General features: G+C 42.0%; 1 protein-coding gene across 1 annotated transcript in view; it reads left to right on the plus strand.

Annotated features, from left to right (window-relative positions):
• The window catches only part of CA4 (carbonic anhydrase 4), a 52,061-nt gene extending 45,415 nt beyond the window's left edge, over positions 1-6,646 (plus strand). The window contains exons 7-9 of the mRNA XM_060693235.2: positions 802-865; positions 3,844-4,007; positions 5,425-6,646. Coding sequence (XP_060549218.2) covers positions 802-865; positions 3,844-4,007; positions 5,425-5,616 — 420 coding nt within the window. The 3' untranslated portion in view covers positions 5,617-6,646. The remainder of the gene's footprint in view (positions 1-801; positions 866-3,843; positions 4,008-5,424) is intronic.
• Positions 6,647-24,339: the final 17,693 nt, after the last annotated feature.

Below are 24,339 nucleotides of genomic sequence, written 5' to 3' on the forward strand. Positions count from 1 at the left end.
CCTTTCTCCTGGGGCAACAGAATTCTTCAGCTCCTCTTTCCTGCCAAATTTAACAGCTATTTTTCACTGTGTTCTCCCAAAGGAAGGGAAAAAAGGGAGCGGGACATAGAGAGACGGAGGGAGGGAGGAAAGAAGGAAGAAAGAGGGGAGAGGAGGGAGGGAGGGAGGAAGAATTAAGGAAGGAAGGAAAGAAAAAGAAAGAAAGAGAAAGAAAGAAAGAAAGAAAGAAAGAAAGAAAGAAAGAAAGAGGAAGGAAGGAAGGAAGGAAGGAAAGAAAGAGAAAGAAAGAAAGAAAGAAAGAAAGAAAGAAAGAAAGAAAGAAAGAAAGAAAGAAAGAAAGAAAGAAAGAAAGGCAAGCTTTTCTTAAATTGGACACCCTCCTTTTTTGGACTTGCTTCAAACAGCAAATAGCAATAGCAGTAGTACTTAGATTTATATACCACTTCACGGTGCTTTCCAGCCCTCTCTAAGCGGTTTACAGAATCAGCCTATTGTCCTCAATAATCTGGATCCTCATTTTACCCACCTCAGAAGGATGGAAGGCTGAGTCAACCTGGAGCCGGTCAGGATCGAACTCCTAACAGTGGGCAGAGTTTGCCTGCGATAGCAATAACACTTAGACATATACGGCTTCACAGTGCTTTTACAGCCCTCTCTAAGCGGTTTACAGAGTCAGCCTCTTGGCCCCAACAATCTGAGTCCTCATTTTACTGACCTCACAAGGATGGAAGGCTGAGTCAATCTTGACTCAGCTCAAAAATGTTCCAGGTTCAATTCTTAATATGTTTTGCTCTGTTACAGGTTGGCAAAAAGAATCGAAACTATGAATCGCTCATTTCAAATTTAGAAAAGATTGGGACTGCAGGTAAGGAGAAGAGACCTAACGCAAATGTGAATTTAATTCAATTTAATCATTCGATTTAATTCATTGGATTTTCGAGGCCACACGGCTCCAAAGGAGATTCTGAACAGCTTACAATTAAAATTTCCGTTGCTAAGCAAGACAGTTAAGTGAGTTATGCCGAAAGCCCTACTAAGCAGGTATATACAAAAAGTATGAAGGCTATTGCTTAACGCATTGTAAGCCGCCCTGAGTCTCCGGAGAAGGGCGGCATATAAATCGAACCAATAAATAAATAAATAAATAAAATTAATGACCTTTCTTGTCACAGTTGCGAAGTGAATCACTGCCAGTTGTTAAATTAGTAACATGGTTGTTAAGTGAATCGGGCTTCCCCATTGATTTTGCTTGTCAGAAGGTTACAGGTGATCACATCACCCTGGGAGACTGCAACTGTCATAAATAACCGTCATAAACTGGCTGGGGAATTGAGAAAGTTGAAATCCTCCAGAAGGGATAAATGTTTGCCCACACTTGTGATGGTTGTTGTGTCCTGTGGTCATGTGATTCCCATTTGTGACCTCCACAACTGGCTTCTAACATACAGGTAGTCCTCAACTTATGCCCACAATTGAGCCCAAAATTCACGTTGTTAAGTGAGAATTTGAGTTTTGCCCCATTTTACAACATTTCTTGCCACAGTTGTGAACCGAATCACTGCAGTTGATAAGTTAGTAACATGGTTGTTAAGTGAATCGGGCTTCCCCATTGATTTTTGCTTGTCAGAAGGTTACAGGTGATCACATCGCCCTGGGAGACTGCAACCATCATAAATATGAGTCAGTTGCCAAGCATCTGAATTTTGATCATATCACCAGGGGGATATAGTAATGGTTGCAAGCAGAGGTGAAATCTACTTACTTTCCCTACCGTTTTAGAAGTGCGCACGCACATCACGTGCCTGCGCTGATCCTCTGCATATGCGCAAACCCTTCTGCACATGCACAGAGGGTAAAAAACAGGTTACTTCCTGGTTAAAACCAGAAAGTAACGACCGGTTGGGTGGGTGGAGCCTCGAGCCACCATCGCTACCGGTTCTCCGAACCACCAGTCATCATCGCTACCGGTTCGTCCGAACCAGTCTGAACCAGGAGCATTTCATCCCTGGTTGCAAGTGTAAAAATAATGGTCATGTCATCTTTTTCAATGCTGTTATAACTTCAAACGATTCACCAAACAAAACGTTGTAAGGGAAGGATTACCTGTAACTCATACAATATCTGAGATACAAATAATTCTCTCCATTAGTCATTCGGTTTGAGCTCCAAGCTTGGCAATTTGGTTGCAAACGTTTCATCGCCATTCGAGGAGGCATCGTCCAGGCATTTTGAGTTGTGCTCGTCTGGCAGAACGCAGGTCTTTAAGTACCTTTGTTTGAGATGTAAATTACTGTATTTTTCAGAGTATAAGACGCACCTGTTTCCCCCCCTAAAAGGAGGTGAAAATTTAGGTGCGTCTTATACACCGAATGTAGCCCCGCCTACCCACTGGCCCCCACCCTTTGGCCTCTGCCTCACAGCAGTTACCTCCTTGCAAGCAAACAGCAAGAAAAAACAGCTCCTTTCAGTTTCAGCACAGTCTAATTAGCACCAGTTGATTGGATCGGCCTCCCGACTCTCAGCTGATTTGCTCTCAGCTGTTTTGCAGGGGCCTCTGCTGCTTGCTGCAAAGAGGTAAATTACTGGAGCAGATTTTTTTTATTTCCTTGTGCTAATCAAGCTATGCTGAAAACGAAAATGAAAGTAAAGCATTTGCTGTTTGCTGTTTACTGCAACGAGGCAAAATTGCTCAGAGGCAGAGGCAGAGGCAGAGGGAGATTTCTTTTTCTTCTTTTCCTCACCAAAAAAGATAGGTGCGTCTCATACTCCGAAAAATACGGTAGTCTGAATGTTGCCAGTCAACAGCCAGCCCATCAAACAGTCTGAAATCAGAGGTTGACTCAGAAATATCTGAACATTGTTATGTATCATCGTTATTATATTATTAATATTATGGTAATGAATACTACAACAAACACATGGATTATGGTTGTTTAAAAATAACTGTATCCAGGTCACACACTGTTTGATGGAAATTGAATGTTATATAAATAAAACAAAGAAAACATGAAAACAGAAATATCCAAACAAACAACATTCAGACTAATTTGCATCTCATAAAAAAGTACCATATTTTTCGGAGTATAAGACGCTCTGGATAAGACACACCTATCTTTTTGGGGGAGGAAAACAAGAAAAAAAAAATCTGCCTCTGCCTCCCAGCAATTTGCCTCATTGCAGCAAACAGCAAACAGCCTGCTTTACTTTTCATTTTCATTTTCAGCACAGCCTGATTAGCACAAGAAAAAGAAAATCTGCTTCCCAGCAATTTGCCTGCTTGCAGGAGGCCCGCGTGGCAATAGGCAATGGCAATCCCTGCAGCCTCAAAACAGCTGAGGGTCGGGAGGCCAATCCAACGGACAATCAACTGTGTGTGTTAATCAGGCTGTGCTGAAGCTGAACTGGGCCTCTTGCTGCTTGCTGCAAGGAGGTAAATTGCTGGGAGGCAGATTTTTTTTCTTGTGCTAATCAGGCTGTGCTGAAGCTGAAACGGGCTGTTTGCTGTTTGCTGCAAGGAGGTAAATTGCTGGGAGGCAGAGGCCAAAGGGTGGGGGCCAGCAGGTGGGTGGGGCTACATTTGGTGTATAAGATGCACCCAAATTTACACCCTCTTTTAGGGAGGGGAAGTGTGTCTTATACTCCAAAAAACACGGTATTTAAAGACCTGTGTTCTGACAGACGAGCACAACTCAAAAACACACGGACGATGTCTCCTCGAATGGTGATGAAATGTTTGCAACCAAATTGCCAAACACAGAGCTCAAAGCAACAGCCTAACTACCAACCCAAGCTACAGTACTAATATATTCAAACACATTTCAATTCTCTCTGTCATTTATTCAGGGCAAAAAGTAGAGATTCCAGCTTTGGCCCTGGAATCCCTGATCCCGGAGAAGAAGGATCTCACCAGCTTCTATCGCTACACTGGCTCTCTGACCACCCCTGCCTGCAGTGAAGAGGTGGTCTGGACCTTGTTTGAGAAACCCATTGAACTTGAGTGGGAGCAGGTAGGAGACACGGGCTAAGAAACAGGTCTCTTCCTATGGATACTGTGGTCTCGGGTTTTCAGTTGTGAGTTAATTTTTGGGTCAGCAGTTTTTTGCTTCTATGTTTTGGATAGCGGTGTGGGTTTTGAAATGTTGTTAACCTCCTTGAATGCTGGCAGAGAACAGGAAGGAAGAAGAAGGACTGGGTGTTTGTGTGAAAGAGAGAGGATGGGGAAGGGAAGGGAAGGGAAGGGAAGGGAAGGAAAGGAAAGGAGGAATGGAGGGAGGAAGGAAGGAAGAAAGAAGGGAAGGAGAGAGGGAGGAATGAAAGAGGAAGGGAGGGAGAAAGGAAATAGAGGAATGAAGGGGGAAGGAGGAGGAAGGAGGGAGGGGGAGAGAGGAAGGAAAGAAGAAGGGAGGGAGAGAGGGAGGGAGGAATGAAAGAGGAAGGGAGGGAGAATGGAAATAGAGGAATGAAGGAGGGAGGAGGAGGAAGGAGAGTGGGGGAGGGAGGAAGGAAGGAAGAAAGGAGGGAGGGAGAGGGAGGAATGAAAGAGGAAGGGAGGGAGAAAGGAAATAGAGGAATGAAGGAGGAAGGAGGAGGTAGGAGGGAGGGGGAGGGAGGAAGGAAGGAAGAAGGGAGGGAGGGAGGGAGGGAGGAATGAAAGAAGAATGGAGGGAGGAAGGAAGGAAGGAAGAAGGGAAGGAGAGAGGGAGGAATGAAAGAGGAAGGGAGGGAGAAAGGAAATAGAGGAATGAAGGGGGAAGGAGGAGGAAGGAGGGAGGGGGAGAGAGGAAGGAAAGAAGAAGGGAGGGAGAGAGGGAGGGAGGAATGAAAGAGGAAGGGAGGGAGAATAGAAATAGAGGAATGAAGGAGGAAGGAGAGTGGGGGAGGGAGGAAGGAAGGAAGAAAGGAGGGAGGGAGAGGGAGGAATGAAAGAGGAAGGGAGGGAGAAAGGAAATAGAGGAATGAAGGAGGAAGGAGGAGGGAGGAAGGAGGGGGAGGGAGGAAGGAAGGAAGAAGGGAGGGAGGAATGAAAGAGGAAGGGAGGGAGAAAGGAAATAGAGGAATGAAGGAGGAAGGAGGAGGAAGGAGGGAGGGGGAGGGAGGAAGGAAGGAAGAAGGGAGGGAGGAATGAAAGAGGAAGGGAGGGAGAAAGGAAATAGAGGAATGAAAGAGGAAGGAGGAGGAAGGAGGGAGGGGGAGGGAGGAAGGAAGGAAGAAGGGAGGGAGAGAGGGAGGGAGGAATGAAAGAGGAAGGAGGGAGGAAGGGAGGGAGAAAGGAAATAGACAAAGGAGGGAGGAGGGAGGGAGGGAGGGAGGAAGGAAGGCATATTAATAGTTTGGCACCTTATTATTCAGGCAACTGAAGCTCCTCTATCTACGCTGACTTGGAAAGATAGAAAATTAACACTTGTCTGTCTTATTGGTTCATAGATTGAAGAGTTCTGGAAAAAGGTGTATTTCGACAAAGGGAAGACCCTTCCAATGGTGGACAATTTTCGACCGGTTCAGCCTCTGGGTGGCCGAATTATCGAAAAATCGAACTCAAACCTCCTGCTGCCTCCGGGGAATGCGCTCTTGCTGGTCCCAACTGCAGCGTTCCTGGCTTCCGCTTGGATCTCCTGAAGCGGAGGCTCTGGAACCTTTGAACAATGCGCGTTGAATGGCCCGCCCTCCTCTTGGAAGCCTTCGACCCCCCCCCCTTGGCATCTCCCAGCCACAATCTAGGATCTCTTTCACAGGATGGCCAGGATTTCATAGCAGAAACAGATTTTCGGATGATGTTCTCCTTCTTCTTTTCTTCCTCCTTCTCCATATTTTCTCCATCTCTCTCTCTTTTACCCCTTCTCAATCTTTTCCTCCTTCTCCTTCCCTCCTAATCCTTCTTCCTCTTCTTGTCCTTCTTTTCCTTCTCCTCCATATTTCTTCCTTCTCTCTCTTTTCTCCCCTTCTCAATCTTTTCCTCCTTCTCCTTCCCTCCTTCCTCTCCTTCTCCACATTTTCTTCTTCTCTCTCTCTTTTCCCCCTTCTCAATCTTTTCCTCCATCTCCTTCCCTCCCTTCCTTCCTTCTCTCTCGCTCCTTCTTTTCCTCTTTCTTCTCTCCATCTCTTATTCTGTCTCGTCTCCCCTTCTCTAACTTTTCCTCCTCCTCCTCCTCTTTTCTTCCTTCTCCTATCTTCTCCTTCTTTTCTTTCTCCTTCTCCTTTTTTTTTGCCATTGGATCTCTGAGAAATTTTGTCCATGCATAGATTTTTAACTTCATTATTTGGATAGCAGTAGCACCTTCCATTAATGACTTTTCAGATACTTGTTTCAAGTCACAAGCATGCCAGCAGTGGTGAAAAGCCTTAATTCAGCCTCATGATTTTGCACTTTGACATTTGAAAACCAACGTGTGAGTATTTTTTTACTAATTAGCATTATCAGAGGCAAAAACGGGGATTTGCAAGCCAAAACTGGCACCCTTCTCAACTGGAAAGTCAACTTCAAATTGCCATGAGGACTCCCTCATGAGGACTAGTTCCTTAGCCCGAAGGCTGCAATGTTGGAAGCTTTTCCTACAGTGATACAAAAACCTGTCGTGGGTTCAAAATCAAATACATCACGGTTTGCCGATTGTCATCAATTGATTACATTAAAAATGCTGCAAAACAACTTCATCTCTAAGTAGACAGGAATAAGAATATTGAACCTGAATTATTATAAAGATTGGTCGCACGGTCAGCCAGATGTTTAGACTGGAACAGTGATGGCTAACCTTTTCGCCATCACATGCCAGGAGGGGAGGGGTGGGGGAGGTTTGCGCGTGCGTGCCCACACCGATTATTTTATGCGCCCCGCCCTGCATATATGCATGCAATCTCCCTCCCTCCCGGCACATGATGGCCTGGTAGACTCGTTTTTCTTTCTCACCTGGCTCCAGATCCTCTCTATGCATCTGGGGAGGGCAAAAACAGCCTTCCCCACCCGCTCGGAGGCCCTCCGGAGGCCTGAAACAACCCATTTCCCAACTCCCGGTTGGACAGGAAGTGACGTTTTTTGCTGTCCCCAGCCTCCAGAGACTCCTAGAGAGGCCCTCCGGAGGCAGGAAACAGCCTGTTTCCCTACTTTTGGTGGGCCCAGAATGCCCGAAAATCAGCTGGTCGGCGCGTGCATGCGCACCAGAGCTGGCCTGGCATGCCCACTGATATGGCTATGTGTGCCACGTGTTGCCCGCGTGCCATAGGTTCGCCATCACGGGACTAGAATGTTTATCCATCTATCAGTCCTAACTAATATTATTTTCATTTTGGTCAATTTGCTGGCTTAACCTGGACACCATTACCTGGTTTTTATTACTGGATTGATAATGGAATAGTTTCTACAAGATCTGTATATACAAAGTAATCTTCCAGGGTGATATATGTGTCTTTGCGTGTCTGTCTGTAAGTAAGTGTGTCTGTTTGTGTGTATGTGTGCATGTGCATGCACATGTGCCGAAAATGACTTGGGGGGACTGCATATGTTCTATGAGACACCCCCCCCCCGCTCTCTATGCTGATTTCTGCATGCCAAAATTTTTATTTTTTCAGGATTTGTGCAATGAACTTAAGCTTTTTTTTTTTTTTTACTTACTGGAACACAAAAATGTTTTGGTTGGTTATGTGGGAAGGAAACATTGGAGAAGACTTCCAACCAGAGCATGGCCAAAAAAATTAAAATGGCACCTATGATAGTATGACTGAACAGCTCCTTTTTTTAAAAATGAATCAATCAGAATAGACCTGGAAGGGATCTTGGAGATCTTCTAATCCAACCCTCTGCTCAAGTAGGAGATCCTATACCATTTCAGATAAGTGACTTTTTTTCAGTGGTATTGTGCTAGACTGGGCTTTTATATCTGTCGTGCCCGCATCTTGGAAGTTCCTGAGAATATCCCTGCTTCTAATCAATTCAGGTAGTCCTCGTCTTACGACCACAATTGAGCCCAAAATTTTTGTTGCAAAATGGTAGACTTTGTTTAGCGAATTGTGCTCCATTTTACGACCTTTCTTGCCATAGTTGTTAACGGAATGGCTGCAGTTCTTAAGTTAGGAACATAGTTGTTAAGTGAATCTGGCCCTGCTTGTCAGACGGTCACAAAAAGGGATCACATGACCCCGACACTTCAACGGTCGTAAATCAGTTCCCAAGCGTCTGAATTTTGATCACTTGACCAGGGGGGATGCTGTGAAACTCCACATGACCCCTAGATGGCAGTCTAGAAAGGCATAGTGTCACCATCTAGTGGAGATCGAAATGTTTGCAGCCCAAATCGGGTGACCCTACTTATGAAAACCTTTCAAGATATTTCTGTTCTAACCAAAAACACTGAGCATGACGCTAAAATGGCATTCCGAAAGCAGGTTAGGCAACTGGCTGAGGAAAACTCTCAGTCCCTTTCCTAGGGAGGGGAGAAAGCTAAAATTCATCAGTAACAGAATGCCTCTAAGCAGGAGAATGAAGCCCCTGCAGATATTTTGATCATCAACATGATTGCCAACATGATCGCCAACGTCCAATGATGGATACTGCAGAAGAAGAAGAAGAAGAAGAAGAAGAAGAAGAAGAAGAAGAAGAAGAAGAAGAAGAAGAAGAAGAAGAAGAAGAAGAAGAAGAAGAAGAAGAAGAAGAAGAAGAAGAAGAAGAAGAAATTTTGAAGCCAAGTTCTCATCTGACTTCCAAGGAGGCTGAAAATCCAAACATTTTCCACTCCTGCATTCCCTCTTGAAGAAATGGTGCTCCTTGGATTCTTGTCTAAAGTGAAGGAATCAAGAAATCTTTATTTTCTAGTGTCCTAGAGAGGAAGTCCAAGGAACCTCCATCTTTCACACACACAGAGGAGAGACTTTTGCCAAAACCCAACTCTACTTGCCCAAGAACAAAGCAATCCACTGTGGAGATAAAAGCATTCTTGAATTTTTGAGGGTCGTCCCACAAGCCATCACCATTTCCAAGGAGGCATTTTTTTCTAAAATGAGAGATAGGAAGACAGTTCTTCTGAAGATGGTTTAGAAGCACCTCCATGAAGAAAATAGTTCTTACCTTTTCTTCTTCTTTTGTTATTGCTTAGTCACTAAATCGTGTCCAACTCTTTGTAATCCCATGGACCATACGACGCCAGGCCCATCTGTCCTCCACTGTCTCCTGGAGTTTGTCCAAATTCATGTTCATTGAATGGATGACACCATCTAACCATCTCATCAGGGGTGGGATTCAAACATTTTAGCAACCCGTTCTCTGCCTGGTTGCTGGATGGGCGTGGCCTACTCGGCCTCCTGCACCATAGGGAGGGGGGGCCTTTTTGCCCTCCCCAAGCTCCCCAAGCTTCTCTTGAGCCTCCGGGAGGGTGAAAACAGCTTTCCCCTCAGCTCCGGAGGCTCTCCGGAGGCCAGAAACGGGTCCGTTTTCGGACTTCCAGAACTTCCAGGAAGCCTGTTTTTCACCCACCCAGACCCTCAGCATGGGCACTGCACTTACCTGGCATCCAAAACGGGCCCCATGGAGACTCCTGGGAGGGGCGGGGTGGGGTGGGCAGGACCAGCCAATCCTTGAAACTACCAGTTCGGTGAACCAGATGTAAAATTAGCATCCGATTCGCCCGAACTGGTCCGAACCGGCTCAATCCCATCGCTGCATCTCATCCTCTGCTGCCCCCTTCTCTTTCTTCTTTCCATCTTTCCCAACCTCAGGCTCTTCTCCAATGAGTCCCCTCTTCTCATTAGGTGACCAAAATATTTGAGCTTCAGCTTCAGGATCTGTCCTTCCAAAGGACAGGCAGGGTTACTTTCCTTTAGGTTTGACTGCAGTCCAAGGGACTCTCAAGAGTCTTCTCCAGCACCACAATTTGAAAGCATCAATTCTTCGGCTCTCAGAGCGGTGCGGTGGCCTAGAGGTGGAGCTCTCGCCTCAAGATCAGGAGGCTGCGAGTTCGATCCTAGGTAGAGGCAGATATTTGTCTCTCTGGGCAAAATGAGAATGTATCTGCTGAATATAACTCTGCATTGGTGACAGGAAGGGCATCTGGCCATTAAACACTCTGCTAGCTCCATTCAGTTGCCCAGACTCCACCCCGCAAGGGATTATGGGGATCATTAAAAGAAGAGGATGATGAATTCTTTGGCTCTCAGCCTTCCTTTTTTTAAAAAAATTTGATTTATATGCTGCCCTTCTCTGGAGACTCAGGGCGGCTTACAATGCGTTAAGCAATAGCCTTCATACTTTTGTATATTTTTATACAAAGTCAGCTTATTGCCCCCACAAACTGGGTCCTCAATTTACCTACCTTAGAAAGGATGGAAGGCTGAGTCAACCTTGAGCCTTGGCGAGATTCGAACCTGCAGTAATTGCAGGCAGCTGGTCTTAATAACCAGCTTAATAACAGGGTGCCTTAGACCACTGTACTACCAAGGCTCTTCCTTAGGATCTGACTCTCACAGCCATACATGACTACTGGGAAAGCCGTAGCTTTGACATTTCTTCTTTAGACATTTTTTTAACCAACTGAAACATTCTTGAGCATAACAGATTAAAGGTTTGCTGGTTACTAGTGATGATTTCTTGGCCCTTCTGACTGCTGCTGTAATTTTTTGATTATTATTATTATTATTATTTTACTGATATTGAGCTGGCATTCATTAACACACACTTTTAATGGAAATAATTTGAGGTCCCCTGTGTTGAATGCAAAAATTGCCAGCCTGGCTTTGCGCTAACCAAGGGCAGCTTCAGGCCCCCCTGCTGATCTTCTGTAGCCAGAAATTAAAATTTCTCTCCTGTCTCCCAGAAATGCCAATGGGAATTGACACGGAAGGGTTTGATGACCTTTATGACCTGAGTATTTTTGTCTATGCCGTCTCTCTCTCTCTCTAGAGGTTTAAAAAACACTGCAGCTGAATTCTTTTCTTACTTGCAATAAATGGAATCGCAAAGAGCTTATGGGAAAATACAAAAGCAAAATCAGGGAAAGAAGCAACACGTATGTTTAGAGTCTATATATTGTGGATGAATATACAAAACCTCACATGTATTTTTATATTATTTAAGAGCTTTTCTTCGGGGTTGGAAAACCAAATGAATAAAAAAAAAATGCAAGAGAGTTTTGCTGTCTGTACTTGTATTTTTGGGGAGTATTCGAGTTTAAATTTACACAATACATGTATTCTTAAATGCCCGAGATAGATGGAGGGAGAGAGAGAGAGAGAGAGGATAAATAGATAGATTGGATATAGATAGATGGTAGATGATAGAATAGATAGATAGATAGATAGATAGATAGATAGATAGATAGATAGATAGATAGATGATAGATAGACAGATGATAGATAGATAGATAGATAGATAGATAGATAGATAGATAGATGATAGATAGATAGATAGATAGATAGATAGATAGATAGATAGATAGATAGATAGTTACGTAGTTGGTTGGCTACGTAGCTACGATAGCTACGTAGATGGTTACGTAGAAAAAACCTGGCTAAAAGAAAAATACACATAAATCCTACGAAGAGTAAGAAGATAGATAGATAGATAGATAGATAGATAGATAGATAGATAGATAGATAGATAGAGCTAGCTAGCTAGCTAGATACCTAAATCAACAGACAGACAGATATAGAGGAGAGAGAGATAGAAAGGGATGATAGATTGAGATAGGGAGAGATATAGGGATAGATAGATAGATAGATAGATAGATAGATAGATAGATAGATAGATAGATAGATATAATTGATAGATGGTAGGTAGGTAGGTAGGTAGGTAGGTAGGTAGGTAGGTAGGTAGGTAGGTAGATAGATAGATAGATAGATAGATAGATAGATAGATAGATAGATAGATATAGATAAATAGACAGATGATTGATGATAGATAGATGATAGATCAATAGATAATAGAGCTAGCTAGATACCTAGATAGACAGACAGATATAGAGGAGAGAGATATGAGAGATTGAGAGATTGAGAGAGAGAGAGATTGAGATAGATAGATGAAGGTAGATTAGATAGATAGATAGATGATAGATAGATAGATAGATAGATAGATAGATAGATAGATAGATAGATAGATAGATGAAATAGATGATTGATTGATTAATTGATTGATAGAAAGATAGATAGATGATAGATAAGATAAGATAAAAGACAGACAGACAGACAGACAGACAGACAGACAGACAGACAGCATGGCTGGCTGGGGAATTCTGGGAGCTGAAGTCCGCACATCTTAAGAGTCCCTAAGGTTGAGCAACCTTTTGGGCAGCAGGGACGGGTTCTGTGGAGAGAGGTTTTTCCAGGGACCGCAGAAGGCGTGGCTTTGTGTGCTGCCTGCATCCCTTGGATGGGGCTTCGCTTGTTTGGGCTTCTGGCATGTTGCAGACTGGTGCCAGTCCATGAACCAGGGGTTGGGTACTGTGATCTAATAGATGGAATAAATTCAGAAAAAGACACCACCGTTTGGCTAATCTTAAAGAGGGTAACCCAGACCAGATAATCCCAACCTGGACCTCGTCTCTGAAGAATCGGTTGGTTTGATTCCTTTTTTCTATCCAACTTTGAATACCCACCTGCATCCCAGATACAACCAGGGACCTGGGACCATGGAAAACAACCCCTAAGATGATAACGGGTCCCCAAAGTTGATGCTGGATGGAGGGCAGTGGTGGGTTGCTCCTGGTTCGCACCGGTTCGCAAGAACCGGTAGTAAAAATTTGTAGTAGTTCGGAGAACCGATAATAACATTGGCTGGCCGCTCGCTTACCCCGCCTACCTCATCAGAGGCTTTTTTTTTTTTTTTTTGCTTTTAAAAGCATTTTTTCTACAACCTCTTCGGCTGAAAAAATGCTTTTAAAAGTAAAAAAAAAAAAGAAGCCTCTGATGATCCCGCAGCTCAGCTGGGATCAGCAGAGGCTTTTCAAAGCATTTTTTTTCTGCAACCTCTTAAGGTTGTAGAAAAAAATGCTTTTAAAAGTTAAAAAAAAAAAGTTGGCCACGCCTACCCAGTCACATTACCCCCCCACCAAGCCACGCCCACAAAATAAACCACGCCCACAGAACCCACCCCTGATGGGGGGGACCCTTGGCTCAAGGCGGCCACAAACACGTGCAACTCTTTGGCGAGCGGTTGTGTTTAGACCCAGCGCCGTGGGTAGCCGAAGGTTGGCAGATGGTCCGTTTATTTTATCAGAAATAAACTTCCTTTTCTGGGTCCTTCCAACGGCGCCGACACAAGTCTTTGGAAAGATGAGAGGTTTGTATATGTGCAAGGGAGTGTGCATCCATTTCCTGTGGGGTGTTTCCTTCCAAGGACTTCCACATTGATATAGAAGATCCCAGATATGAATCAAGTCCAAAATCCAAGGATGAAAAAGAACATTGTGGTTTGATTCATGGCCATCCAGAATATAAATCCATCAAGCGGAGTTTTGTTTGGCCGAGAGGGCCAAGCCCATGGGAGAATGCCAAATATTTCACATGATCGATGCTGTTTTTTTTTCCTGTTTGCGGCTCTTCAATTCAGAACACAGGTTGTCCTCGTCTTATGACCCACAACGGAGGCCAACATTTCCGTCGCTAAGTTGAGGCCCCGTTGTGAAGTGGGTTGCATCAGGGGTGAAATGTTCCCGGTTTGGACCAGATCTGGTAGCGATGGAGGTGGGTGGTTTGGAGAACCAGTAGCAAAAATCCCTGCCCCCCCCATGCCCAGCTGAGCCACACGATCATCAGAGGCTTTTCGTTTTTTTTACTTTTAAAAGCATTTTTTCTACAACCTCTTCCGACGAAAAAATGCTTTTAAAAGTAAAAAAAAAAAAAAGCCTCTGATGATCGCACAACTCAAAGCCTCATCAGAGGCTTTTCAAAGCATTTTTTTCCTGCAACTTCTTGGCCAAAGAGGTGGTTAAAAAATGCTTTGAAAGACTCAATATATAATAAAAGTTGGGACAGATGCTTTGTCTGGCTTAAAAAAAGGTTAAACCTAAGGTGATAAGATCGTTTTATTAGATTAAATAGATACTTAATAGGCTAAATAATTCTTTATAATTTTGAAAAAAACAAGCCAATTGTTTTGTAGATAATTAAAATAACTTGATTGTATTGAAATGTTTGGTTAGGATGATATTAGTTAATATTAATTGGAGAGTGAGTTTAACTCTCAGTTAGTCATGTTTGTTGTTTCGTTTTAGTCTTGTGTTTATGTGTCCTTACATTTCATTTCTTATATTGTTTTCCAATCATTATTATATGTTAATTTTACTGTAAATATTTAATAAAGATATTTTTTTTAAAAAAAAATGCTTTGAAAAGTCTCTGACGATCCCAGCTGAGTTGCCTGATCGGCAGAGAGGCTTTTCAAAGCATTGGAAAAAATGTTTGAAAAGTTAAAATAAAAAAAAAAAAAGTTGGCCACGCACACCCAGTCACATTAACCCCCCCACCAAGCCACGCCCACAGAACCGGTAGTATTTATTTATTGCGATTTATATGCCGCCTTTCTCCCTAGGGACTCAAGGCGGCTTACAAAATGACAACTTCAATACAAATCACAATACAATACCAAATTAAAATCAGTAACCCAATTAAAAAACGATTTAAATTTTAGTAACAAATTTTAGATTTCACCACTGGGTTGCTTGCCCCATTTTACATCCAAAGCTCAGAGAGCACCAAGAACTCCTCAGTTCAACTTTAAGCTACAAATATGCTCTTGTATTGGAAGTTCCTGAATTCTTGGGTATCATGATAGAGAATTTTCATTGCTTAGATCAGGGATGGCGAACCTTTTCAGCACCGAGTGCCCAAACTGGAACACACATGCATGTTTGTGCATGTGCGCATGTGACAGAGCACCGGAAACCTGAAGAGCAGCTGGTGTATGCCTGTTTTTTGACCATTTTTGGCTGTTTTTCGGGCCAATTCTAGGCTGATTTTTGGGCTGTTTTTTGCCCATAAAACAGCCCCAAACAGCCCAAAAATACCCTGAAAATGGCCCGTAAAAATGGCCTGTTTTGGGCCAGTTTTCAGCCCATTTTGGGGGCATTTTTGGGACGTTTTTCAGGCCTGAAAAAGGCCTGAAAAATGGCTCGAAAAACTGCCTGTTTTATGGCTGTTTTGGGGGCCGTTTTCAGGTCGTTTTCCGGTGCTCCGGCACCTGTGAAAACCAACTGGCTGGCATGCCAGAAACCAGAACAGCAGCTGGCAATGGCGTACGTGCCCACAGAGAGGGCTCTGCTTGCCACATCTGGCACACATGCATAGGTTTGCCATCACGGGCTTAGATTTATTTATTTATTTTTATTTATTTATTTATTTTTATATGCCGCCCTTCTCTGGAGACTCAGGGCGGCTTATAATGCGTTAAGCAATAGCCTTCATACTTTTGTATATTTTATACAAAGTCAGCTTATTGCCCCCACAAACCGGGTCCTCATTTTACCCACCTTAGAAAGGATGGAAGGCTGAGTCGACCTTGAGCCTGGTGAGAATTGAACTCGCAGTAATTGCAGGCAGCTAGATGTTAAATGCTGCCTTAGTAGGAGGCATTAGCCTCCTACGCCACTCAGGCTCCGTATCAATGTTTCTCAAGCTTAGCAGATGGGTGAAATAGAGAAAATGTTTTAACAAAGCTAAACAAATTAAGAAGAGGATTGTTATAGTGTTAGGTATGGTATATATTAGCATTAGTATTAAGTTAAGAATAGATAAAATAATAAATAGGGCCGTAAATCGTAATTGTTATTGTATAAAATATTTGTACCAAATATTTGTACCCAGACGACACACTGTTTAATGGAAGAGGATGTTCGAATCAAAATAAAATAAATAAAAATTATTAAAAAGAAAAAAAAAACCTTAGCAACTTTAAGATCTGTGGACTTTAACTCCCAGAATTCCCCAGCCAGCCATGCAAAACCTCAATTGGCTTTCATTTAATTGACAGGTCATTTATATTAAATTAAAGCCTTGGTGGTGCAGTGGACTAAAGTGCTGTTAAGTAGCACTTAGCTGCCAGCTGCCTGCAATTACTGCAAGTTCAAATCTCACCAGGCTCAAGGTTGACTCAGCCTTCCATCCTTCCGAGGTAGGTAAAATGAGGACCCGGATTGTGGAGGCAATAAACTGACTTTGTATATATATAAAAAAAAGAACACCGCTTGGGGGGGCTGAAAGCCCTACTATGCAGGTATATACAAAAGTATGAAGGCTATTGCTTAACGCATTGTAAGCCGCCCTGAGTCTCCGGAGAAGGGCGGCATATAAATTGAACCAATAAATAAATAATAAATAAAATGTCCTGCAATTATTTGAAATTAACACGGAGGGCTGCCTGCCGATTGAATCATTTTCCTCTCCCGTGAGAGATTAAAATAAATATTCAGTGACAATGATGTCTAAGGAGCTGAGGTGAAGGGGGTCAGTCTTTAACCTTTTGGGATGGTGAAGCTCCAAGGTTTTAACACAAGTCTGGTAAAGAGTTTTCTGCTTGAGCAAGGGGTTGGACTAGAAGACCTCTAAGGTCCCTTATAACGCTGTGATTCTGTTATTTTTGCTGGCTTTACCCTGTGGGTGAATATCGAAATGCCTGGGGAAATCAGAACATGGGACTTTTTAGGCCTTTGGATTGATTCTTCCTGGCTCTCCATGTCCTTAAAGCAGAGAAGCCCACCTCTGCCTTAAAGCCTAAAGGAGAATGGTGACATTTGAGAAACAGCCCTTCAGGAAATGAATAACAAAAAATAAGAGAGAGAGAGGGAGGGAGGGAGAGGGAGGATCAAAATCAGGAGGGACAGAAGGAAGAAAAGGAGAACCTGGCTAGATCAAGTTGAAACAAAACATTTGTTTAAATCATTTCTGCCTGACTGTTTATCAGATCAAAGAGCTTCTTATAACCATGGAGAACATGTGGGCTTTCCCCGCCACACATAATGGATAGAAACTTTATTTTTGATTTGCTGGTTAATCGAATTACAAACGGTTGCCGCATTTAGTCTAAAGATTTTATAGATTCCACTATTTTCCTTTCCTTTCCCTTCCCTTTCCTTTCTTTTCCTCTTTCCTTTCCTTCCCTTTCCCTTCCCTTCCCTCTTTCCTTTCTTTTCCTCTTTCCTTCCCTTTCCCTTCCCTTCCCTCTTTCCTTCCTTTTCCTCTTCCCTTCCTTTCCTTTCCCTTTCCCTTTCCTTTCCTTTTTCTTTTTCCTCTTTCCTTTCCTTCCTTTCCCTTTCCTTTTTTCTTTCTTTTCCGCTTTCCTTTCCTTTCCTTTCCCTTCCTTTCCCTTTCCTTTTTCCTTTCTCTTCCCTTCCCTCTTTCCTTTCCTTTCCTCTTTCCTTTCCTTCCTTTCCTTTCCTTTCCCTTCCCTTTCCTTTCCTTTCTTTTCCTCTTTCCTTTCTTTTCCTTTCCTTTCCTTTCCCTTCCCTTCCCTCTTTCCTTTCTTTTCCTCTTTCCTTTCCTTCCTTTCCTTTCCCTTTCCTTTCCTTTTTTCTTTTTCCTCTTTCCTTTCCTTCCTTTCCCTTTCCTTTTTTTCTTTTCCTCTTTCCTTTCCTTTCCTCCCCTCTCCTCTCCTCACCTCCTCCATTCACCTCCATTCCTCCTCTCCTCCCCTTCTCCCCTCCCCTCCTCTCCTCTTCCCTTTCCCCTTCCCTTCCCCTTCCCATCCTGGACAGGTGAGTGCTCCCACAAAAAAAATTCCTGAGTCACCTAACTCTCACCTTCCCCCCTCCACCCAATTTTTATATTTGAATGAGGCAGTCACTCTTGAGTGTAAAAAATATTAAATATTAGTAAAAGCCGGCAAGTTTGTAGTTTTCTTGTGATCTGTCATGTTTTTATTTTATTGGAACAATAAATCAATCAATGCAGAGAATTTACTCTAATAGTTGAGAATCATCTTCTAAAATACCCTTCCTTCTGAATAAAAAGTTGCTGCAGGATGCGCTGGACTCCTACTTCCATAAATTTTCTCTCTGTAGTTTCAAATTTGGACTCTGCGGCACCAATATATTTTGTGTATGCCAAGTTGGAAAACATAATTAAGTTCTCCCTGGCCCAGATTAGCCTGAGAAAGGTGGATTAGAACAAAAGGTGTTCACTCATCCTCTCTGAAATACACAAAACTTGTGTAGTACTTGATAGTACAGTGGTATACGCACCCTGTTATTAACACAACTGCCTGCAATTACTGCTGGTTCGAATCTCTCCAAGGCTCAAGGTTGACTCAGCCTTCCATCCTTTCTAAGGTAGGTGAAATGAGGACCCGGATTGTGGGGGCAATAAGCTGACTTTGTATAAATATACAAAAGTATGAAGGCTATTGCTTAATGCATTGTAAGCCGCCCTGAGTCTCCGAAGAAGGGCGGCATATAAATCAAATTTAAAAAATAAATAAATAAATAAATAAAAATTTCAGTTTGAGTTATAAATCTACAGCATTGTTTCTAGATAAACACGGGAAGATAACTGGAGAAATTCTTCTGCAAGACTTCTATTCATCATTATAAATATCAAAAGGTAGAGCATTATGGGTTATGATAAGAGGAAGCAGAAGTCACTGGGACCTTGAATGGAGATTAAAACTTGGTGATGGATTAGGACAAGAACTTTGGCCTTTGGGATATCATACAGTAGTGGCCAAAAGTGTTTTTTCTAAAACTAGCTAATAACACCACTTTTGTCACCACTTCCATAAAATTATATATCAATGGGAAGATAATTTAATCAAGAACGTAATGCAATAACTTTTATGAAGGATTTGCTATTAGAATAGCAGTTACAGTAAAAAGAAGAAAAGTGAAACACGTAGAAAAAAACGAGCTATACAAAAATTATCACCAGAGAAAAAAACGAAAATTATCAAGTCAGTTCTTTGTTGGGTAATCTTTAGCATGAATGCCGGCCTTACAACGTCTTCCCATGGAGTGAACCAAGTCTTTGAGTTCTGCAGCTGTTCTAATGTGAAACCAAGATGGAATGATGGCTTCTATTAACTGGGTTTCATTGCTGAGTCGCTTCTGACTAGCAAGTTTCTTTAGTTGGCTCCATAGAATTTTCAATTGGGTGAAGGTCTGAGCTATTCCCAGGCCATTCCAGCAGTGGAATAGGATTATCTTGAAACTCCTCCCAAAAAGTGGTGTTATTAGCCATCAAACCTCAAAAAATACACTTTTCCCAAAAGGTTTCCACAATTTTGGCCACTGCTGTATCTAAAATCTTTGCCACTTGAACATTTTCCAAAACACCTTTGGAGTTTGCCACCAGGACATGAGGTGCTGTCTACCAGTTTGCTTGGCTTTTAAAAAAGATGTCTACGGGAGATTCTCAATCAACTAGGTCAGTGATGGCTAGCCTTTTTGCCATTGCATGCCAAAAGTGGGGGAAGTGCGGGTGGGTTGAGCACACACGTGCCCACACTCATAATTCATGCATGCACATGCGACCCCCCCCCCTTTTGGCACGCGATGGCATGGTGGGCCCGGTTAGCAGTGGTGGGTTCCTCCCAGTTTGGCCCGGTTCTGCCGAGCCGGTAGCGGTGACGATATGACATCACCGAACCGGTTCTGCCTCCCCGCGCCCCAGCTAGGGTTGCCAGGTCTGCTTCCAAAAAATAGCAGACAAGCGGGGGGGGGGGGGGGGTTAAGTAGTAAAAAAATTATAAAAAAATTTACAATTAAATTATATATTTTCTTACAAACATTTTAACACGCCATTTTAGGTCCGTCGACACAAGCTATAATACATTTTAAAAATGTGAACGGTACATAATTTTATAATATATTTTTATTTTAATCTCATCATTAATTTTTTGGGAGAATCGAGTTCAATGGATATTCGATCTTTGTCTCATTCTAACTTATGAAAAAAAAAGGACAAAACGCGATTCTCCTATCCTTATTCTCTTAGACTGTACAGCTTTAGATGATGTACCATTTCATCATAAAGCTTTTGAATAAAAAAAAATGTCCACTATTTTGTGGAAAAAAAAATAGTGAACGTAATGTGAAAAAAGCGGACTGTCCGCTCAAATAGTGGACACCTGGCAACCCTATGACCCTGTAGGAAGTTAGCACCCACCCCTTTCCTGGAAGAGTGAAATATTTTAGGAAATATGAAAAAGGCAGAATATTCTATTTCCCTGGGATAAGCATGTTTTGAAGCAGCTCCCATCTTCCTGCCCTCACCCTTTGTCAATGGGCCATTAAGGCTTGGGCCAGTCTATTCTACATAACAAAGATCTCCCTCCTTCAGGCAGAGCCATAGTAGGAATTGCCAAAGATCCAACAAAGATAGGATTAGCCCTCTACACAATAGCAGCAGAAACTCACCACATGTGACCTAGGAAGCACATGTGACCATCAGCCAGCAAGGCTAGCTAAGACCCCCACCCCCTGGGAGTCTGACAACCAATCAGGATACTCTTTCGGGGCCCCAGGAAATGCAGAGCCAGAGAGAGCATAAAAACCCGAGGATTTACTGTATCTGCCCCTTTTCTGTTCAGGAACTCAAGCCATGTGATCCTGTCCACCATTAAACCATCTTTCCAAGCAGTCTCCATGTTTCCAGTGTCTTTTCCCCCACTTGGAGCAGAACCTAGAAGGATGTTTCTTCCAACAACCCAGTGTAACTCTCCATCCCAATAGAGTACTCTTCCTGTTTACCTATGCTTCTGCCTATCTATGTCTTCAGATCATCTTTTATTGGATGGTTTCTTAGAGCTTTTGGCTCAGAGAAAGAAGTCAGCCTTAAGTTAGGGGCAAGAATGAACGTTGGCAGAAAGCTAAAGAGGCATGAAGATATGTCACATTTAGCACTGGTTGGGCCAATTACTCAGCACTAATGTATTATGTGACCTTTGGGAGTTCTCTATGTGGACCTGGAAGTAGTTTTAGCCCATAAATTTCCCAATTTTTCATGGCTCAGTTAAAATTGTCCATGCACCATTCTTCTTTATCTGCTTACTCCTTATTTTCCCTAGCAGCAATTGCTTCTCTTCAAACTAGCGGACACATTCCCAAAGGACTATTTTCAGTGCTCTATAGTTTTAAATCTTGTTCCGATTTGGCAAATTAAGCCATTTTAAATGTGATTCATTTTTGTGCTGCCAATGTTATTGCCAAAGCAGCACATTTATGGACGAATCAAGTTCAACTTTAGAAAGCCCATTTTCAATCACTTGCATTTATTTAAAGAATTAACATTTTATGTGAAGTGGATTACCATTGCCTTCTGTTCCGGTTGCTCCTTTAACCATTAAAGTCAACCTGAAGGAATGTTTCCTTGCTGGTATTTGACTTGCTTCGTGGTGTCTGTTAAAATGTAGAACTCCTGAAAATATAGATTATGCTGATCGCAGATTTAGCTCTGTGATACTACAGAGAAGTTAAACAAAGAAAGAAAACGATGACATTGCCTAGGCTTTTGAGTTATTATTAATTCTGGTGATATATTGCCTTTTGGTCTTTCTTGCTATGTCTTTCGGTAACTTTCAGTTATTGCCTTTCTCCTTAACATATTCTGATTCCTTTCTAATGATCCTTCCCTTAACATGTACAATCACAATTTTCTTTGGCTTTGTCAATTCTTAGCAAAAGTCTTTGCTATCCTGCACAATACATTTTGAAAGATAAATGATGCTTGAATTGTAGAAACTAACTTTTACATTTTGTCTTTGTTAAAATGCAGTCTACCCTTTTCAACAATCTACCAGAGTAGCTGGTCAAACAAACAAACGAACAAAAAAATCTGAGTCAATATAATCCTCCAGTTCTGTTTTGTTTTTCATACAAATTACTTTGCTTGATTCCAGTTGCTGATTGAGAAATACAATGAGCAAATTGGGAGGATTTTATCTGCTGCTGATTTTTTAAGGTTCACACATTATATTTCCAGTCCAATGCTTTGAATGTTTCCTTTAAAATTGAGTTCTGTTATGCCACTTGAGATTTAATTTCAATTTAGCAAAGACAATTGGAACAGACCAACTCATGGGATCAAAAGCGTAATATCCAAAAGATACAGTGTGTTCTGTAGATAAAATCTGAGAGTTCAATATTATCTCAGCAATATCCCATACCTTAGAAAAACAGATTTTTAACCAGTTGGGTTACATGCTCACCTGCTTTTTGTGTTAAAACAAGTGTTTTCACAGGTTGTATTTGTTCTAACAGGAGTCTGTGATGACAGAACACATATTGGTTACAAAGTTTATGAAGAGATTGCTTGGACAAGTTCTGGCCAAATTTTTTACCTGGATAAAAAGCAAGTTAATGAGGAGTGTGTGTGTGAGGGGGGGGAGAGAGAGGGAGAGGGAGGTAGATAGGTTGTAAATTAATTAGGCTTGAAGATAAAAAATAAACAGATCCAGGGTGTCAGATTTATTTATTTATTTGTAAATCTGTTCTATTTTATTTCTGCATGTATGTAAAAATCTAGGAGGAGGAAAAAGTATTTAAATACTGTCTTAAAATACACATTTAAAAATGCATACTTTAAAACCAATGTTGGTATGTTTGAGAGTTCCATCAAAACATTCAGAGAAATGCAAATTCAAGAGAATAATTCTCTCCTGATTTGCATGTGGATTTGGGAGGTGCAGATCAAATAATCTCACTACAGAATTCACCAAAACTGAAATTAATAAACAACTCTTCTTAGAGACACAGTCAAAGCCACTGAGTTGATGCTTGATAGAACAGAAATTTGAAACTAGGTGTGTCTGATATTTTTAAAAGATACTAATAACTATAGAATAGTACTTTTTTTTTTCCTGTGAGGGAAAAGCTTGCTTCTGGAGCAGGTACATGGAACATGTCAGATCAACCCTACTAAACTTCGTCAAAAAATATTTAGTGTCTTAAATTTTGGTGCAATAATGGTCAGATGCAGGAGCATATGAGAGGGGAGATCCAGGTTCTAGTCCAACCTCAGCCACAAAAGCTAACAGGGTGACTTTGGGCCAATGACATTCTCTCACCTTAATTTACCTAACCATGTGATTGTTGTGAGGAAAAATAGAAGGGGCCGCTGTTATGGAAGGAAGGAATTAAGAGACATCCCTTCGGGGCAGACAGAGTCAGTTTATTATTGCAATAAGGTTCAGATAGGTATTGCTACCTCAAGATCTGAGCAAAGTTATGAACATGAGATTCCAGTTTTATACAATTTCAAACAAAGGCTTCTGCTAACACAGCAATTTATGTGGTCATATACATTTGTTATTTTTAATTGACATTTCCTAATTACTAAGTTTTACATTATCTTTGCCAAAGATAATGATAAAAGAGCCTTGGTACTACAGTGGTTTAAAGCACCCTGTTATTAACACAGCTGCCTGCAATTTACTGCTGGTTCGAATCTCTCCAAGGCTCAAGGTTGACTCAGCCTTCCATCCTTTCTAAGGTAGGTTAAATGAGGACCCAATTTGTGGGGGCAATAAGCTGACTTTGTATAAATATACGAAAGTATGAAGGCTATTGCTTAACGCACTGTAAGCCGCCCTGAGTCTCCGGAGAAGGGCGGCATATAAATCAAATTAAAAAAAAAAAAAAGAGTCATAATTCTTCTTGTAAATCACTGAAGCATAGATTCAAATTATCTCTCGTTGATATTACATGTGGTCATCCTTTGATCTGTTTTAACCTTCAAACTGTATATCACCAAATATCTCTATTTCTGACAACTGAGGGGGCCTTCTTCTGAATGTTTCTACTTCAAAGGAATTCTCTGCCTTTCAACTGGATAATTGGCTTCCCTTAAACAAGCACATTTCCTTTCCTACAATACTATGAATAAAGAGGGGCCTTCAGTCATCATCCAGCTGGACTCGCTTACCTACATTACCGCTATCTGTGCCACCTTGAGTTCTTGATTAAAAAGTGGGATATAAATCTACTAAATACATAAATTCTTCCGGAAACAGTCTTAAATATGAATATATACTTTTCCTTTAAACTACTGCTTACTGTTGCTATGGCCCCTTATCTATTCTTTCTACCTCCAAGAAGGATCCTAAACAATTAGGGATCACATAACCCTCACCCTAAGTGCGCATGCCAAATTTGGTGCATGCCAAATGTTTCTTTTCAGTGAGACATTTTGTTTTCACTCTGCCTTGTCCAAGAACTTGAAAATTCTTCTGCATAGTCAAAAGCCTTTTCTGACTACGGTATCTGCCAAGGAGGTCCCAAAAGGGATGCCAAAGAGATGCAACCTGGCATCTTGAAATACAGGGATCATGTTGCTTCACTCAATGTGAAGGCAATGTGGAAGCAAGGCCTGTCTTTAATGCTTGGCATAGCTCTGTTGAACACAAAGTTGCCACGTTGACATGCCTACATAATGTTTCAG

The sequence above is a fragment of the Pantherophis guttatus genome, chromosome 1 (genome assembly GCF_059756535.1).
Source record: "Pantherophis guttatus breed Tessera chromosome 1, ASM5975653v1, whole genome shotgun sequence".
Lineage (NCBI taxonomy): Eukaryota > Metazoa > Chordata > Lepidosauria > Squamata > Colubridae > Pantherophis > Pantherophis guttatus.